Here is a 20059-nt window from a genome sequence, read left to right as displayed (position 1 = left end):
ATACTGAACAACCCCAACTTCTGAGTAGGGTCAGTCAGTGCGGGCACTCAGTCACCACACCCATGGCGCAGCACACCAGATTTTTTTACGACAACCCACCCAGTGTACTGAATAAACAAGAAGGGGGTACACCTTTTTCCAAACTCACTCTAGTATAAACAAGTTAAAGATGATGTACATTTTCCCTTCATTGTTAATGTTTGTGTTGTGGACATTTTTGTGGGGACAAGCTGTATAGCGCCCCTGAAAAACAGGAAAATAGGCATAGCACAATGTATCGATACAATTACAGTACAGCAAGTATTACAGTCAGCTGGGACATTAAGGCCACTGTGGCCTCAGGGCATGCTATTTTTTGAGGGGCACAAGGCCGTACTGAGGGGCAACCACAGCCATGGCCTTCGTGGCCTCCCTGAAATGCCTGCCCTGCTTCTGTTTTGTTGCTATGCTGATAACGTATCTGTACCTAAGATCTGTACTTATGCGTGCCCCCTACAGATACTGTATGTGTAATGACATGGCAGTTGACTGTACAAGTCAGTCTGGACTTCAAACCGTCGGCGTCTGCCCATGTAATAACTAAATGTACATAATACATTATAATATATTATGGAAGCATACATAGTGCAGTAAGTGCACCCATAATTCAAATGAAAATGTAATATTCAGTTTTAGCCTTGTCAAAACAGCACGTGTTCGCTGTTTATAACAAAAAAGAAAAAGATTGAAAGCCTCAGTTAATTCCTCTTTTGGGTAGTGGCCAAGCCATGGTGCGTAGGCTACCTGATGAACATGAATGGACTCTCACAATACTTTCTGAATTTAAATGTCCAATGACAACTGGGGGAAAATGTGTTTGAGTCATGTAATAAGCGTGATTAATAAACTTTGTGATAGGTTGAGTTGAGTCACGAGTGTAGCATAGGTCAGATAAACAACCGCGCTGTGATTGGCTAGGTTGTTGTCTGGCAACCGATGATTTAGCTGATCTAATGAGTTTTAGATTAATTTGTAATAGTATATGAATTAATACACAATATAGTCTGTGTATTTGTAAACGCATACATCAAACTCGTTTTGTGGTGGGTGTCCATCTGCCAGCCTAGACTAAGTTGTATACTATTATTATGTTTATACAACATAACATAACAGAGAATCTCTACAGTGGACTGTTGATACTAACCAATCAAAGCACTGCTCGCGAGAGGCTCTATGCAGAGCCAATCACACGACATTTGAGGTGACGCTGTACTGAAGCGGCTATGTGATTGGTTCGATGGCCTCCTTCATGTAATCCCATGGTCGAGGAGTAGCTGCTGGGGTTTTGTTCACCATGTTGGATCAACTGCTTCAATCAGTTGCATTTGCGACCTGTAGTTTTTTATGGTCACCTCAACGGCGACAGTTCCTAAACGTTTAGGGGCCTAAACCGAAATTAGACCCCTGTGGCTGCCAGTCCGAGCTGTCGGGTCCTCGGAGCATTACACAAAGAGGATTCGGAGATACAGGCTTCCATCACGAGTTGTCCGATTGGGTACCCTGCTGGCTTCTTCCGCGGTCCTGGCAGCACCATCCGGCGAGAGAGTAGGCTACATAAATAAACCAATCACATTAATTATTGTGTAAATAAATATATCATTCCGTTCTTGTGGATGTATGTCTTGGGCAGCGCAAGTGGACTCTGTGTCTAACCAGCGTTGGACATGCGGGAACCGATGAGAAGAAAATGAGTTGACTGCCTGGAAGGAGGATTTGTTTTCGCGTTGGATTAAAAGCCAAAGGCTTCGTCGTTTTGTCCAAAATGATGTGGATTTGTGTCCTCTCGGCCGGCTGCAGTCTGGCACTCTGACTTCAAGTGGATGGCGAGGCCTGGAGTGCATAAGCTACGTTGTGGTGGTTTAGCCTAGGCCAGGCTACACCTCTGATTTATCTGGTCAGGAACCACGGTCTTCTTGGGACATTGCCACTGTTTAGGATATACAGGCCTATGTATAACATCTGTAATCTCCCTTTTGCAGCACAACATAAAGCTGACCGACAGCGGACACAGCTTCGGTGCTGGACAAGACCTCATGGCAAACTTGTCTGAATTTGAAAGATGAAGGCACTGTTTCCCATGTGACATTGTTTAGATAAGGGAAAGTGAATATTTGTTTTTTAGTCGTAGGGGGGAGGGAGAGGGAGATGCCACTTTGAACATGAGGGAAATATAGGGTGGCGTTGAGGGGGGTGAGGGTTGTTTACTATCTGCATGTTTTGCTTTTCATATTATTTGACAGGTGCACACACTGTAAGGCCTATGTAGTCGAAGTCAGACTTGCATAGTGTTCCCCCTAAATGATCACGACATGCCTTCCGTTAGCAGCCAGGGCTGCAGAAGCCTAATGGTGTGCAAGCTGGGAAATTAATTTGCAGGAAGTGGGTCAAACCCTTGGAGGCTTAATGATAAGGTGGTAGATGAGAGAGGTTTTGTGTCTGGCAAAGATTTGAAATTACTGATAAGTTTGATCTTTTTAATTTTAAGCAAATCCATTTTACATCTCTTTTTAAATTTTGATGAATCGAGATACTGCAAACCATCTTGGCCAACGGTTTCCCTCTGGCCATTCATCTTCACTTTTGGAAGTGGTTTCTTTAAAGGCACACTTCCCCATCCTCTCTCTGCCTCGTCCTCGTCCATTCTATTCATCCCCGTTGAGTGAATGGCTCTTTGTGGAACGACTGCCACAAACACAGCAAAGATGATGGCTGCTTACAACGGTGGCTCCTCGGCGGTCGCTGCCCACCATCCTCACCACCACCACCACCAGCTGCCACATCTCCCACCCCCACACATGCACCACCACCACCACACAGGCCAGCACCACCTGCAGCAGCACCCTGGCTCTGCCGCTGCCGTCCATCCCGTTCAGCAGCAGCACACTTCCACGGCCGCCGCTGCGGCGGCTGCTGCTGCGGTGATGCTGAACCCAAGTCAGCAGCAACCCTACTTCCCTTCTCCTGCTCCCGGACAAGCCCCCGGACCCACGGCAGCTGCAGCACCTGCCCAGCTTCAAGCCGCTGCTGTCAAAGGCCACCACCACCATCACCACCATCATCATCAACAGCAACAACAGCAGCAGCAGCAGCAACACTCTCATCACTTAACTCAACCACAGCTGGATATCGAGTCTGACAGACCCATTGGCTATGGAGCTTTTGGGGTTGTCTGGTAAGTGGCCTACATTATTATTTCTGCTTGTGCACCCTGTGGATCAGACCGAGGAGAGTGACAAGGTGCTGGTGGTGTCACTGTCACTTTTAGCTCAAAACCAAAAGTACACAAAGTTCAACACCTGCAGTAGACTAGTCGTAACAGTTGTTCCGTTTCCTGTGGAAGTGTGTCTTGGTAACACAAATGCTAAAGTCCCTCTTCTCACTGTAAGTCACTTATATTAAACATCAGATTTCTTTATTTTGTCATATATATATATATATATATATATATATATATATATATATATATATATATATATATGCATTCTCTTTGTGAGAATAAGCAGAGGAAGACATTAAACAATAGTACACATATAGCGGCTCAGGGGTAGAGTGGCTGGATGGAAACTGCAAGGTTGCCAGTTCGAACCTGGGCTCCCCCAGAGTTAGTGTCGAAGTGTCCTTGAGCAAGGCACTGAACCCCTAATTGCTCCTGATATGCTGGTTGGTGCCTTGCATGGTTTCCGCCGCCATCGGTGTATGAATGTGTGACTGGGTGAATGTAATGCACATGTAATGCACAATCTATGTTAAGCGCCTTGGATAAAGGCGCTATATAAATGCACCATTCTTCACCATTCTTTCACCATCGTGAAAAAAGGGAGAATATTTTAAACTACCACATTGAAACCCTTCCACATTTTTAAATCACTTTATGTAACATATTTGTTAAAATATTAGTGAGAATATATTTATAGCCTAATTGTTTGTAGATTACCCTTCACAACAATGTAAACGTTTTCCACAGGAGTTCAGGTCAGGATATTTCCATAAGAATTACCATGGGTCAAACTTAACATGAAATGTAAAAGACATGCCTAAATCATTAATGACCCTACTGTAGGACTACATTATGATTCAAATAGAACAGCATGCTCAGGGAAATGAGAGCAGCACTTGTTTCAATAATAGTTTCTCATCAGCTGTTTAATATTTAACACAGATGTGGACACAAACCTTAATAGGATTCAGAAGGCTTGTAGTTGGTTTAAACTGTGATATAATCTTAATAATGTCTATGAATAATGAATAAAAAGCGTTGAGGTAAAGAGCACTTCCATCTATATCACTAGAATGATGTGCAAACCTGTATTTACAATTAAAAAAAAAGATGACAATGACAAACGGTAGTCTAAGACTGTTCTAGCTTATGTAGCCCTTAAGATCTTATTTAGCCTACAATTGTACATAATTAATAAATTACAAATATGAATTCACCAGTCATTTCATATAAACTGTTTAAATGGGAGTTAGGGTAAGTTGTGTAACATTGCAATATAAGTTTCTGTTACTTTTCTACAGTAACTGTGATTCAGGAAAAACTCCTTATTAATAACTGATTTATTGGGCCTAGAGAAGTTGAGAACACTACACAATTTCCACAATTAGTTCAAACAACTTAAAAGTAAAGATGATTTTATTTTTATTTTTTACTTAACATAGTTTCCAACTACTTTTGCTTTTATTTGATCTACAGTTAGGCTAGATCTCTTTAAAGCGTACCTTGTGCGTGTGTTTGTTTGTGTACATTATGGGTGGATGTTTTGTATCTTTGAAATGGCTGTCGTTTACTACTGTGATTAATTAGTTGTTCATGAGCCTTTGTTTCAGCATTAGTCATAGGTGCACGTGTTGGGATCCTAGAATATCCCAGGTTGTTAGGCTGCTGCCATCTGGTTGTCTTCCCTGATCCTATTTGGAAGGTTTACTGAGGATCGTGCAGGGAGGGCTGAAGCAGAGAGGAGTAGGACAGAATGCTCTTACTTGATGTGAAAGGAAATATCTCCCTTTTCATTTCATTTAAAGAGTGAACACCTGGAGTCCCAATAAGGCACAAAGATCACCATGTCCGTTAAGTTATTTTTATTTTGTTTGGCACAGGCAGCAGCATACAGTCAAGTTTTAGCAGAGCCTTCTTTGGCATAAGGTGTCACTTTTTAAAAGGCATACACAGTCCTGCCTTGATCCCGCCTCTAGCTGCCGCTGATTGGCCAGGCCATTTGGTGGCCGGACGAGTCTGCCTGAGAGTTCCCAGATGGGAGCAGGAGGGGGGAACCCAGTGTACTCTCTGCTGCCCCATCTGGCGGAGTCAGGTTAGGAGTTGGATGCACACAGTTTGAAGATCCAATGGAGTTAGCTGGTTTCGTCAGAACACTTTTTTTTTGCCAATTATCTAATGTAATCCTGGGCGCTACACTTCCTCTGCCAACCTGGGGGGGCAGCGGACTGACCTCATGCCTCCTTCTATGCATGAGGAGTCCAAGCTGCTTCTTTTCACCTGACAGAGGGGAATTTCCCCGGCCGGACGTAGCGCGTGGAAGGGACACGTTATTTCCGACCAGTTCCTTTCCCCTCCATCAGGCGCCCCGGCTGGCCAGGGGGAGGTAGTTTTAGAGACCAGGATTACGGCATGTTTTTGTGAGGGTATCTACCCTAGGGGACACGGGGAGAACATGCAAACTCCACACAGAAAGGCCCTATCGCCAACCCCCACCTCGGGTAGAGGTCAGAACACTTTTTAATACTTTTTATTGGTTCAATATTTTTCGAAACACAGATTTTAAGTGTGTTCAATAGCATTGATTTATGGGTTTGGGGTTGGGTGGGACTAAAACCTGAAAAATGTAATGGGGAAATAATAAAGGGATTCGTTGTTGGTTGAACATGCAGCATGCTGAAAGATCAGCCTTGCGAGAATATTAAAACGTTTGATTTGATCAGTCATTACTTTATTCCGACATTGGGAAATGTTTTGTGAAAGTGAAATAATTTGTTGTCCAAGCTGGCATATCCTGGCTAGCATCTTCCAGGGCTTCCGGTGTTTAAATACACCCACCATGCATTCCACAGGATGTTGCTGCACTCTGACTAGGGCTGGGCGATATGACAATCTCATATCACCATATAGCTCATTTTATATCCTTGGCCATTTATATATGCTTTATATGCTTGGCCATCATCTGGCCAAGCACAGTAGACTACCCAGCATGCCCCAGGGTTTTGGAGGTGAGAAAGGTTTAGGCTTTTTACCAGTCTGAATTGATAACAGCCCTAACTCTGACAGCGGACATCTGTGCCTTATTGAGGGGCCCTTGAGGTCACGGTTCATCAACTTGTCACTATCGGGTGGAAACCTTGTATGTCTTTCTTATCGTTAACAAAATATAAAACTAGTGAAAAAAAACAATAGGCAAGTTCATAACACGTTGCGGCGCGTCAATTGTAGATTGGCTATTTTTATTACTTTCAGATGGTCTGGACGAACTGTGGACTCGGATAGTAACGTGTAATAATCATCTGAAGGCTGAGAACAAGGGTGCCTTATCCCTAAACGTCCATGAAAAACATTCAAATAGTTCAAATAGCCGATCTACATTGACACATTGTGAGCTTGTAGATAGGCTATTTGAACTATTTAAAAATGTTTTTCAAAATCGTGAAAAAAGATTTCTGTGTGCCTTGGAAGAATATAAAGAATTAAAAGTTACACAATTTGTATTACACAAATGTCAAGAGAAAGATGTGTGTGTAATAATGGTTCTGTAAAGCTGTATGCTTGTGACAGCAACAGCAGTGCTCATACACCACTACTGTGCTCAATGTGCTGCTGATCAGAGTAGCTTAAATAGCAATCCTCCTGGCCATGTCCTACTAAGCCTTTCTTTAACACACACACACACACACACACACACACACACACTCTCTCTCCTCACTGTTAAGTCTACCTTTCTTCTGTCAGTCTCTGTCTCTTTATCTAGGCCACAGTATCGGTTTGTCACTGGCCCAAATAATTGTTATTTTTATTAAAGCACGTTGTTTACACTTCGTTTTTATATGCTCGAAAAATATTTCTAGTATGTTTATGTTGCTATTATCATTATTGCTACTGAAGTAACTCCTTTACTAGCCAAACCAGATAAAAGTTAAATAAACTTAACTATCACAGCACTTTCTTATTCTTTTACCATACATGTATCCATTCCTCTATGTGGTACTTGATAATCACCTCACCTCCTGTACAAAGATAGTTTATATGAGATATTCAAGTAAAAGGGGGGTTGGTTTAGGTTATAGTGGACACCTCATAACAAATGCTGGGTTGAATTATTATTAGACCAATATATAAAAGTAAATTATGGTGTCCCAGAACCAACATGTTCAGGCCTTGTTGAGGTCAGCTGCTACTGCTGGGACCTTAACCCCTCACAAGCTGCAGAGCAGAGCCTCATGGTTAAAATGTGGGTAATTCCCCCATAACTGCCAGAGTTTCTCTAAACAGTCTAAAACAGTCTGCACACACTGCCAGCACTTTTACTAATCTTTCAAGACTCAGAATATTTTGTTCTGTGACTATGTTAACACCAAATATCTCAAAAGAAAGTGAGAGTGAAAGAGTCTCTTTCACCGGGGAGGAAAAAAAAGTGTGTTGCTGTGATGTTCCATTCTTAGTTGAATATAGCTTGTTTTTGGACTCCATGTTTGTACAGTGTAAAAATAATAATAGTAAAGTGTGTGTGTGTGTGTGTGGGGGGGGGGGGGGGGGGGTTTACACTTCACATAGAAGAAACAGACTGACAAATGGAAGGAAAAAGAAAATGTTTTATTGCTAAACGAGAAACCTATCCACCAGGATAGGAGCGTTTTGGGAAACGGCATTTCTTCCTCAGCCTAGAGGAATGCATGCACACAGTTTCACCACAATCTGACAAAGGTTCTTCCTTGGCCTCTAGGGAGTATGCATACAAAGTTTTACACAGATTGGTGCAGTTATACTGTAGGTAAAAACACAAATGGGCCAGTTATAGCGTCACCATGAAGCTGATGTGAACATTTTCAAGTGGCATTTCTTCCTCGGCCTAGTGGGAATGTGCGAATGTTGTGCATGCAAAGAATTGCCGGGTGAACGGTGGTGGAGATTATTTGCATTAATTGTGCTAATTGTCTGTCATTACCTGTGCCATCATTCAGGCCATGACATTTAACCACTGAAGCCAAATACTTCATCGTATGACTAATATGCAACACGTTATGAAAAACATGGACAATGCAAAAACAAAATCCTGTTTAAGTACCGTATTAGACATTTACACACCACCACTGCCACTGGATTAATGAGGACTGACTTAACTTTGTCTTCCTATCTCTCCTCTCACACAGGTCAGTTACAGACCCCAGAGATGGAAAGCGTGTTGCCCTCAAAAAGATGCCCAATGTCTTCCAAAACCTTGTTTCCTGTAAGAGGGTGTTCAGAGAGTTGAAGATGCTCTGCTTCTTCAAACATGATAATGTGAGTAGCACCTGACATTGTCCTGCACAGACGCCTAGATTATTTCCTTCTCCTGTAAAATGTCTTCTTTGTCATTTAATCGTTCCTTAATTCAGATGCACTTGTTTCCCTGTTTATTTTTGAGACACAAACATTGGCTTGGGATTGGCTGATCACCCCATAGTGATGATTTGATTGGCTGAGCAAAGTACATATTCAAGCTAAGCTTGAGCTAAGATGCAGAGATGTGATTTCAGACGGGTTATTCCCACAGTGAAGACGAGAGTAAATTGCGATTCTATTATTATTATATTCTAGAGTTGAATGGAAACAGGAAGCTGGACAATGAAACATAGATTCTGAACATAGTTTTAAAACATGGTGTCACAGCAAACCCATCAGAATTCAACACTTCTCCAACCCAGAAATATGTCAACATTTGGCATGACATTTATTTCCCTGTGTATTTTGTCCTGTCCAGATCCCCAGGACGTTTTTTGGAACCTTTCCAATTTTGTTAAATCTCATTGTAAAGGCTCGCTTCACACAGAAGAACATAATACAGTACATAACGTATATAAAATAAAGAATACATGCTGCATAAACCTTTAAGACAAGTGAAGGATTGGGACACATGGTCAGATTTGATTTAACAGTAAAATGGTTTTATCTTCGTCCTACTGCAATACATGGGCACAAACGCATGCACACACTGACTCCTTGTTCCGTAGGGGTTTAACTTGGCCTTGTTCTCTGTCCACAGGTATTATCTGCTCTGGACATCCTGCAGCCTCCACACATTGACTACTTTGAAGAGATGTATCCTTCACTATTGCATTTGGCCAGTATTAAGCAGCCCAATTACATCTGTCTTTGTTCATGTGCTGTGACTTCTGTATGACCGTGATTCTCTAGAAAGTATATACAGTTGGAGGGGGCACAGCACTTTGTAAACAGCTATGTCACAATGCATCATTACCGTATACATGTATACAGGGTATAAAGCTTTTTTGAAACAAATTGCTTTTTTTTGCAGTCACTTTGGGACAAATGGCAGCTTTTTTTCTCAAGACTATTTAAATATACAATATACAATACAAAAAGACATGGTTTAACATGAATTGTGGCGGCTATTAAAAGTTAGATGAAGCCCATGTGATAGTGATAGTTGTGGCACAGGCCCTTTAGTCCCTTCAATAGCTTCTTTTAGTAAACCCTTTGCTTTATTGTTGCCTTAACTATCCATTTTACAGCTATGTGGTGACTGAATTGATGCAAAGTGACCTCCATAAGATCATTGTATCACCACAGCCTCTAAGCTCTGACCATGTCAAAGTCTTTCTTTATCAGATCCTCCGAGGTAAGTTTGCCTGCCCTGTACAGTAGCTCTCATTAATGAAATTATTTGGTGTTCATCAAACATTTACTACCTAATTTATTCCTACATTGAAATGAAATATACTCCTGTGCCTTTGTGATTTAATATTTAATATTTGGAAAATGATAGCTTAGATTAGAGAACTTCATTTTGTTAGGTGTAAATGGAGGTACCCGAGTATGATACCCGAGTATTTGATAGCAAGTCTATCTAACCAGCTGATCACATTTGTTTTCCATTAACATTGCTGCAAAATACTATCAAGCTTTTCCAGTGGACATTTCTGAGAAACTGTAGACATTACAACTATGTGACAAGAACCTTGGGTTATGCAATACCAAACCCACATTTTAAACGCTGAACTATGCCTTTAAGGAGTTGATCCAGGTCAACATAAATTGTGAGACACTGGTATCTCTGGTGGGTCTTCGCACGCACGTGTGCGTGCGTGTGTGTGTGTGTGTGTATTTTTATTCCTGGTCTCTTTTAATTCGTTGCCGATGGTTTGCTGTTCCCTGCAGGACTTAAATACCTTCACTCAGCAGGCATTCTACATCGAGACATCAAACCTGGAAACCTCCTTGTTAACAGCAATTGTGTGCTGAAGGTGCGTTTTGACATTGCACAGCTGTGATTATTGTAAAATGACGGCAACATATTAATTATTAATGCAATTTTAAGATTCTAGAATCTAGACAGCTTCAGCTATATAACTATATTCCACAATATATTATATTCTTTTCAAATGTTGCCAAAACCTAAACGGAACATTTTTCTATCTTATGCGTTGAAGCAAATAACCTACTAGATCATAAAAGGTATCTGCATCACAAATTACCAATATCAAGATTGCAGTAGAAACATCACTATTTATTCAACATTCTGCATTTATGCAATGCCAGGAATGCCTGTTTTCACAACGTGCAAAATGAAAGAGATTTAGTTTAGTCTGAATGAAAGCTATGCTAGAACAGCTCCCTTCAGTTGTCACAGTCTGTGAACTATTGTCCTCCAGATCTGTGACTTTGGTCTTGCGCGGGTGGAGGAGACGGACGAGTCACGCCACATGACTCAGGAGGTGGTGACCCAGTACTACCGTGCCCCAGAGATCCTCATGGGGAGTCGCCACTATTCCAATGCCATTGACATCTGGTCGGTGGGTTGCATTTTCGCTGAGCTGCTGGGACGACGCATCCTCTTCCAAGCCCAAAGTCCCATTCAGCAGGTAACTGACCTGAACACACACAACCACCTATACAGACGCATGGGCTAGCACCACTTCCCATTGTCTTTTGTCATTCAAAACCGGGTCTTCATTACAGCTGTTCACCCACTTTAAGACTCTACCTACATCGGCCTGTGTGATGGTTAGTTGGCTGGCCTCCCCAGGTGGTGCTGACACTGGCTAGTAGGTGTTGATGCTGCTTGTCATTTTGGCAATTACATTTTTATAAAAAAAATTAAACAGATTTCAGCCCCTTCACTCTCCTTCAGCTCTCCTCTTCCGGTGATGTTCCTTTGTTTTCATTCCTAATAACAACTCTGTGTAATATGAGTTGCCGACAGATTCAGCTGCAGAGCTCTGAATCTGCCTTGAGAGATTACATGGTATCAGATCAGTGTTAACTTGCACGCTTGCGATACCCAATCAGGCATTTCCAATACTGGTTAGATTTGTGCCATTCGGCGAGTGCTGTTATAATGTTTTTGGACTTTCATACCTGCAATAAGGATGAGGTTTGGGCATCTAAATCAAAACATACTGAACTCTAAAAGAAGAAATTGCATTTGGTGTAGCTTTTTGTTGTTGCCTGTGTGTACCCTAACTCACAATATGCAATTAATATATGATGTATGCTGACAATGTTATTAATGGTTTCTAGCAAAACAACCACACAGGTTTTTGCAATCATCTGCCAGCTATTGAACTGTTTACTGTAGTAGAGTGTAGTGTAGACCATCCACAGATATAACAGGTTCCAAGGTTCTTAAGATGGACAGTAACATAGACAGTAGTCGGTTCCTAAGATGACAAAAAGCTTCAGTGAGATTGAAGATGTTCACATTATTATTTGAAATTCCGCAATACTTTATTTGCCCTCTTGTCACTTGTGTGTAATAACTATATTATACGCATGTGGATAAATATTACATGCCAATTATATCATTGCAGTGGGTCGTAAAATCACAACTCTATATTCAAAGCTATGATATTGCTCCTGCTGTACAAGGTAATTAAAAAAAAGTATCATTCCTGGATCTGTTGGAGGATCTAATGGTTTAACCCCTTTTGGTGTTTTAAATATTTTGTTATAATTTAGCTATTGAAAATAGCAGATCTACAAGCTCATAGCGTGCCACCGAGTGGCGCGCTACGAGCTTGTAGGTCTGCTATTTTTGAAAAATCATTAAAATGTGGTGCAAATCATTGAATATATAATTCACAGCAAACATTTTGAACTAAAATATTTGCTTCTGGCGGTCCCTGGAACTACATATTTTGAGATGGGGGTCCGTGGCCCAATAGAGATAATTCTGGGGGTCCTTGACATTTAATCTCAAGCTCTGCTGGAGAGGTTTTTTCCTAGATTAAGAAAGTTAGTTTTTTATTCTGCAGTACATTGAAACTATTAAGTTCGAACCAGTTAGGAATGATTATCTATTCTGAGAATGCAATGAAACAAATTCTAATGTTACGCATTTATCTTAGCTGGATTTGATCACCGACCTTTTGGGGACTCCTTCTCTGGAAGCTATGAGGACCGCATGTGAAGGCGCACGTGCGCACATCCTCAGGGGACCTCATAAACAGGTAAACGATGGCTACATGATGCATTGCTAATTGATTGATTTGAAATGTTATTAACAGTTTGTAGAATGGGTACAGAAAGTTCAACGACAGTATAGGTCAATACAAAGTCTGCTACTGATGATAACACCAGCAAAAGCACTAAGACTTGTTTACATCAGGGTCCTCTATTTTCAATTAATCAGAATCATTTAAAGATGTAGATATACACTTCTATGCAAAAAAGGAAATCATCAGGAAATCATCATGCCGGTGCGACGGATGTTTTTGCAATGATGTCATCAAAACGTGTCACCTATGACACACTGTCCGATGGAAACCCTCATGTCTTTAATTAAACAATGAAAACATAACGTTTCAAGAGCGGTTTTGAGTCTAGGGATTCACATTTCTTAATGGCTGTTGGTAGGGCATTCCACATTTTAGTGGCATAGGAGCCAAATTAATTTAACCATTTGTTGGAGCCGAATCGGGGTTGAACGTGGTTTGTGGTACTCCCTCTGGTGTTGTGACCATGGACTTCGTTGACATTAAGGAAGTATTTTGACAGGTACATAATATGCTGGCCATCTCTACCTAGAAGGGAGAACGCTGATGTTTGGTTAGGCAGAGAAGCTTTCTCCTTCTGAACACCGTTCATATTAAGACATTCAGTTAGGACAAAGAATGTGACTGTATTCCTCTTAACAGATGATGCTTGCATACTTGTATCACATCATGACCTGTTGAATTCTTTCAGCCATCCCTTCCTGTTCTGTATACTCTGTCAAGCCAAGCCACACATGAAGCTGTGCACCTTCTCTGCAGGATGCTGGTGTTTGACCCTGTGAGTATGGTTAATTCACTTTGACTTTAAATCTTTATATACTGTACATTTATGTATCATCATTTAGCTGGGGATCACCTGGAACCACTGCTATAGAGTGTTTGTTCAGTAGCTGTCAAACAGAACATACATTTTCAGGTGGGTTACCAATTTCAGCCAATCGGGAGAGAGTACCAATTTGTCAGCTTTGATCTTCATAGTGTTCCAGTTTCAAATGTGTCTGCTCATTTGTGTGTGTCATTTGTTTTTCCTGCAGGAGTTCTCTCTCCTGATTTATGAAATTGGTATCCTGAGCTGAAAATGCATTTTCAGTTTACTAGTGCTGCTGGAGTCACAGGGAGATCCCTGCTACTGAGCAACCACTCCATCCATAGCAATGATTACTATTCATATCAATTTAAGTGTCCTTGACGAGAAAATGTTTGAGAATCACTGTTTTAGGAAGTCTGACATCTCTGTTCTGGTCTTCAGTCGAAGAGGATTTCAGCAAAGGACGCCCTGGCTCATCCTTACCTGGATGAGGGCCGACTGCGATACCACACCTGCATGTGCAAGTGCTGCTTCACAACCTCCTCTGGTCGTGTTTACACCAGCGACTTTGAGCCTGTCACCAATCCCAAGTTTGACGATGGCTTTGAGAAGAATCTCAGCTCTGTGCGGCAGGTCAAGGGTGAGTTGGATTATGTCCCCTACTTAACCCTGAGATCACATTGTGAGTTACATCTCATTTGCAAGTGAGCCATGACGACAAAGGTGGCCTACACAGGTAGATTGTCTGGTAGAACAGCCAGATGGGAACTGCAAGGTTCCCACTTTGATTCCAGGCTCCCCCAGAGTTAGTGTCGAAGTGTCCTTGAGCAAGATGCTGAACCCCTAATTGCTCCTGATGTACTGTACAGGTTGGTGCCTTGTGTGGTTTCCTCCACCCCATCGGCGTGTGAATGGGTGAATGTAATGCACAATCTATGTAAAGCGCTTTGGATAAAAGTGCTATATAAATGCACCATTTACCAGCTGCTGCTATTCCTTTAGAATCAAAGCAGCTGGTCTTTATAACATAATGCTGGTGTATATTCTACTGAATGGGTGGATTTGGGTGGCTGATAAATGACCCACCTAAGATTTATGCAGACGTCTGGTATGCTATGTTCATGTAAAACAGTGTCTATACTGTAGCTCTTGTGATCACATGGTGCTGGGGAGTGGCAGGTTGGTGGCTTTACCCTTGGCCAGAGACATGGTGCTGAATGTAATCATAACTATACATTAATGTAGCTGATGCCTTTTTCTGTTCTCCACAGACATCATCCATCAGTTCATCTTGGAGCAGCAGAAAGGGAACAGAGTACCTCTCTGTATTAACCCACAATCAGCTGCTTTCAAAAGCTTTATTAGGTAAGAGGAATGCTCTGTTTGCTTTTAGCATAGTCATTCTCAACCAGTGGAACGGGATCAAAAACGGGCTTTCTGGGTGTTTTAACAGGGGAATATTGTGTTATCTATTATTTGATTGTGACTTCATGGAGAAGTTAGAATGTAGAGGCCAAGGTAAACATTTCACACTTTTGATGAAGTTCAAGAAAGTAACATAGTGTTCCTCTATTAAAAGTGCTTTGTCCATGAAGGGCCCGGGGGCAGTTTTGGTGTGAAATGAGCACGGTGTGATCTTGGATAATCTAACATATAATTAAGGGTCTGTCTGTATGAATGTCTGTAAGAAACACTGTCTGTCTCCTCGCTGGCTGCACCAATGGCTCTGAATTTCCACATGGACATTGACCATTACCTTATGGAGGTCAACGACGCCCTTTTTTCAATTTAACAAACTTAACGCTGTTAATTACATTAAATTCTTCTCTGGATTCCTTGGGTCATGCCACATAGGCCAGGAAAGATTTTCCACCATTTCGAATTTTCTTCAAAACTAACGTTTTGCTCTTCCACCTACAGATTTTATCTAAATCTCACAAAGATTGGTACACATGATCTCTTTTTGCTCGTTGACGCTCGTTCTGTCCAATAGGTCTATTCTAAGGTATAGCATATGCTTGTATAGACATATATCACCCTGTGCTCATACTGTGCACAAATGTATTAGCCTACATAAATCTTTGTGATCCAAAAAAAATCACACACTTCGCACGTACACCGTGCGGCCCTCCACACACAATCATTCTACAGTTGTGGCCCACGACCTAATCTAGTTGAATACCCCTGGGTTACAGACTAGTCTTAATAATTTTTGCAAAAAAGTCTAGACAAAACTAATCAACAAATTTGGATATTGAATTACAAACTATAACACCATTTCTCCATAATGTACTTCTATTCATATGCTGTAAATGACAGTTGAAGATGTATTATTCTGTAGTTGTATCGAAAAAATATCATATTGTATTTTAATATGAAATTCTAATTTGGATGGAAGGAAGGTTCAGAATGTTTTACATGAGTGAAAATTGAAAAACCTAGTTTGCGAGTCGATGAGTGGTTGAAATAAACATTGTATATTTTTGTCTCTGTATAGTTCCACAGTGGCCCAGCCATCTGAAATGCCCCCATCTCCACTGGTGTGGGAATAGCTACTGTTGCAAATGTCTTCTCACTGCTACTGCAACTGACAAAGCTGCTGAACCCGGGAACAAGAAGGCACCTGACAGAATGAACCTAGTTTCCAACCCCTCATCCGGAAAGGAGCGTGTACCAACTCTCTCGCACCGCATGCACGGTTCCTTTTTTGTTTTAATTTGCACGCAAAGTTTGAATGAACATAACTTTGTAATCTTAATTCTGTTCATAGGGGCTTGCGCCCATCCAGTGCACAGCCCCCCTCTCAGAAAGGAGGTCGGAAATGGGTACAGTTCTGTTATTCCCTTTTTCCCCCAAAACTGCGTAGCATTTCACTGGAGAGTAGGACAGTGTCCTACCTGTGTGTGTACATTCATAGTGAAGATGAAAAATATAAAAGAAAAAGTATAAACCACTGATTGTTGGATATTAGACGGTTTTGTATGCAAGTGTATAAAAGCAATGCTTTATAGACCAAATCAGAATGTTTATATGTAAATAAATACGATAATTACCACTTCCAGGTTGATAAGCCACCTGGGAGCTTAAATCGTTAAATCTAGAAGGAGAGAACGCTATGAGGCATGGACAGGGATTCGATAGCTATTGTAACAAAGAGTTTTATTTTTTTTATGCGGTTGTCCGGAAGAAAAAATGTCTTTTTAGACTGGTATCTTTAATTGGAATCAATGTTTACTGCCCTACAAGATTAGACCACACTGAATTCAACCAGCCGCATAAATGTTGACTATAATAGTCAGTCAAATGTTCGCTAATCAAAGTTTACTTTATATTCAGACAATCTATTTAGATTTCATATTCAAGCCTTTACAATGTACTCTATTGGCTCAGCCAAGTCCAAGGCTGGGGCCCGGAGATTATGTTTCAGACCCTGTTTCTGTGTGTCCGTCTGTGTATTCGAGGATAATCTTGGAAACAGATGGAACGATCGGCACCAAACCTTTGTGCATACAGACACAGATTAAGGAACTACATCCACTCCAACTTTTCTCATGGTGGTGCTATACCAGCCCGCTTTACATTTTGTTCATTAACTCTTGAACCAGGTTGTTCAGCCTGGATTCATGATGCACCGGCCCATATCGCCTAACCAGATATTCTGCTATTCTGCATTTTCTTCAAAACGCACTTTTTGCTACTCAATTTTGTCCAAAATTCACACAAATTGCTACACATTATCTCTGGGGTCATATGATGACCAGAGTTTTTCTATGCCATTCCAATTGGCTATATTTGCCTTCCAAAGTTTGTGGGAAGGGCCTGTTACAAAAATGCCAAAAATCATTAACACGTTGCTCAATGTACCCAATTTTGAATCCTATATTTAGGGACCTCTACCTAAGGTAACTTCACTTAAGAGTGATGGGGGGGGGGCGTGTGAGAGGGGCAATTAAAATGCAAGAACCCAATATCCAATCAACCCCAAATTGAAATCACATGTTGAGGGGCCTCTTTAGAGCACACCTCCAAATTTCACTTATGGCCATAAGGGAGGGAAGTGAGAACTAATGCAAATGTTGCTCCATACGGATATTGTAGAAACTATTTTCCCCAGCAGCTTCCTCTGGTCCAATCCATGGCTTCCATAGCCCTTGGTAGGCCACCTGGCCAGGGAAGCCCCTTTCTACTGCTAGGTTTCATTTTTACTCTTGTTGAGGACATTAGTTGCCAGTTCGTCTCAACAGAACACATAGATTTTTTTAAAGGACGCCCTGTTCTAACATGTTTTAACTTCATACAAACTTAAAATGCGAACCCGAAGCTAAACAATGTGTAGAATATTTTTTTACTTGTTTTCACGTGCCTACACTAAATTCAATACATTCATTCGGGTGCAGGAACAACTTATTTGAAATCTTTACACGTACAGTACGCCTCAATTTTGGCGTGCTTAAAAATTAGGCCAACAATTTTGCTATGATGAATAAATGTTTTCTAGCCAAAGATTAGAGCAGTGGTTCTCAACTGGTTTTGCACTAGTACACAATTTTATGTTGACCATGAAGTCAGGAGTCAGGACCCAATATATGATATATTTATTTTTTCTCTATTAAAGGTGTTTTTTGTCTGTGACCCTGTCCCTGTCAACATCTTACAGTCCACTTTTTGTCCTGAACAACTGGTTCAGAAACACTGGATTAGGGGCCACATGTAAACGTGCATACGCTTATGAGTATAATGCAGTGCAAGTTTTACACCCTTATGCTTGCATAGATTATTAGATTGTCAGTGGTAAATCTATGCAAGTTTTATACACAAGGCCCCACAAGTGTTTGCAACAACGTTTTGTCTTTTGTTGTTTAGATCATTTGCTGGCCCAGTAATTGCAGTTTTAACTTAATACCTTTAAGCAAATTTACTACCCCATAAAACGCCAACATAAGTTGTTTGGGGGGGTGTAGCAGGAAATATTTTATATATGTATAGTCTAGTTTTATTTCTGTTTGAAATGAGAACAATGAAACATAACATTGATCAGACTTGAAGATTTTTACACTGAATCCACTTAGCCACAGCACAGTTATCTACCTGGAAGTTAGTCTTTTATTGTGTATTTTGTTTTGTTTTGTACTTGCCTGTCAAAAGCTACCGGTATACATTTTAAGAATGAAACAGACATTCCCCATACAGTGTTACATCATAAATGTGTCTTTCAGTCTTAACCACTTAAACCCTATACCTAGTTGACCAGAGTCCCCCTGGGCTCTATACTAGGTCTGCACAGTTTTCACATCAACATCTCTTTGCCCAAAATGGCCAATCTACAAGCTTACCATGCTTTGCGATGCGTTGTGAAATGTGAGCTTGTAGATCTGCTATTTTTGGTAAGTGTTTGCCCTAGAATAGGGATGCTAGGGTTCATGTGGTTAAAATTTGAAGTCATTTGACCTCTTTCCCCAACAACAAAATGCAGTTCATCTCATTTCCATAGGTCTACATAGTTCTTTATTTATAAAGGAAGGAGTTTCCTTACTAACAATACGGCTGAGGTATATGTGACCAATGAACTGCTGTTAATTTATATGTTATGTGATGTATTGCTAAACAGTTACAGTATGAGAAACATACTGTCACCTCAATCAGATTATTAGTGGTTTTTCACTGTACCATGTGTTCTCTTTCAAGAACATATTGTCACTTAAGAGTGGTTTTGGAATCTAAAAAAATATTAAGATTTGAATATCTTTTTAATACTAACAAATGTAAGAAGTTAGAAATGTAAAATATTGGGAATTGGAGCAGACAGTTCATCAGGGTATTCTGATGTCAGTTGACATAGCATGAGAAGCAGCCCATAATTTACTGTAGTCTCACGGAAAGAAAATAGTTATTGCATGTCTAATCTGGCCATTCCTATTTGGACTAATAGCAAACATGCCAGCAATATAATTTGTATATGTGGTCTTGATTGTGTCAAATCAAATGTTCATTCATGGATTGCATTTAATGATGGGGTCCTCACTGTATTACAGGAAGCAAGTAACATGTTATTGAAGCATCTGTTCTTGTGTATATGATTTATGATTTTTAATAATTGAAGCCTAATTTATACTGTTGCAAGATGGTGTCGCTTGTCGAAAATAGCCAATCTACTTCTACAAACTATGTTTTGCATCATCTGCCATACTCTCTTCATGAATACCCACCCTACTTCCACACTCCTTCCAAAAAAGATTTGAAGTAAATTATTTAATATATTTAGAGTTTAGACTTATTTTCTATTCCATTTTTAGATTATTCTATGGCATGCATTCTCGCAATTCGAAGTTTCATATGTGTGTGTGCATATATGATTAAAAGGGGGGACATTTTAAGCAAATCTACAGAACACAAAAAACCTTCCTCAATACTGCTGGTAAGGTTTATCGCCATGCAAATTTCTAGGGTTGTAAAGTTTGTTATTTTCAAGACTTGCATATAAATGTAAATATTTGT

The 20059-nt window shown here is 40.7% G+C and overlaps 1 protein-coding gene across 1 annotated transcript; it reads left to right on the top strand.

Moving 5' to 3' along the window:
* Positions 1-1327: 1327 nt before the first annotated feature.
* nlk2 (nemo-like kinase, type 2) lies at positions 1328-19778 on the top strand. The gene is made up of 11 exons (XM_080772726.1): positions 1328-3211; positions 8413-8542; positions 9285-9340; positions 9775-9881; positions 10421-10506; positions 10915-11124; positions 12610-12711; positions 13448-13534; positions 14006-14204; positions 14836-14929; positions 16062-19778. Exons 1-11 carry the CDS (start codon positions 2703-2705, stop codon positions 16114-16116), a joined length of 1635 nt encoding a protein of 544 aa, XP_080628852.1. The 5' UTR covers positions 1328-2702; the 3' UTR covers positions 16117-19778.
* Positions 19779-20059: the final 281 nt, after the last annotated feature.

Source organism: Protomyctophum bolini (assembly GCF_963924005.1).
Source record: "Protomyctophum bolini genome assembly, chromosome: 9".
Taxonomy (NCBI): Eukaryota; Metazoa; Chordata; class Actinopteri; order Myctophiformes; family Myctophidae; genus Protomyctophum; species Protomyctophum bolini.
The sequence above is the reverse complement of the archived record's forward strand: the minus strand, read 5'-3'. Positions and strand labels throughout refer to the sequence as shown.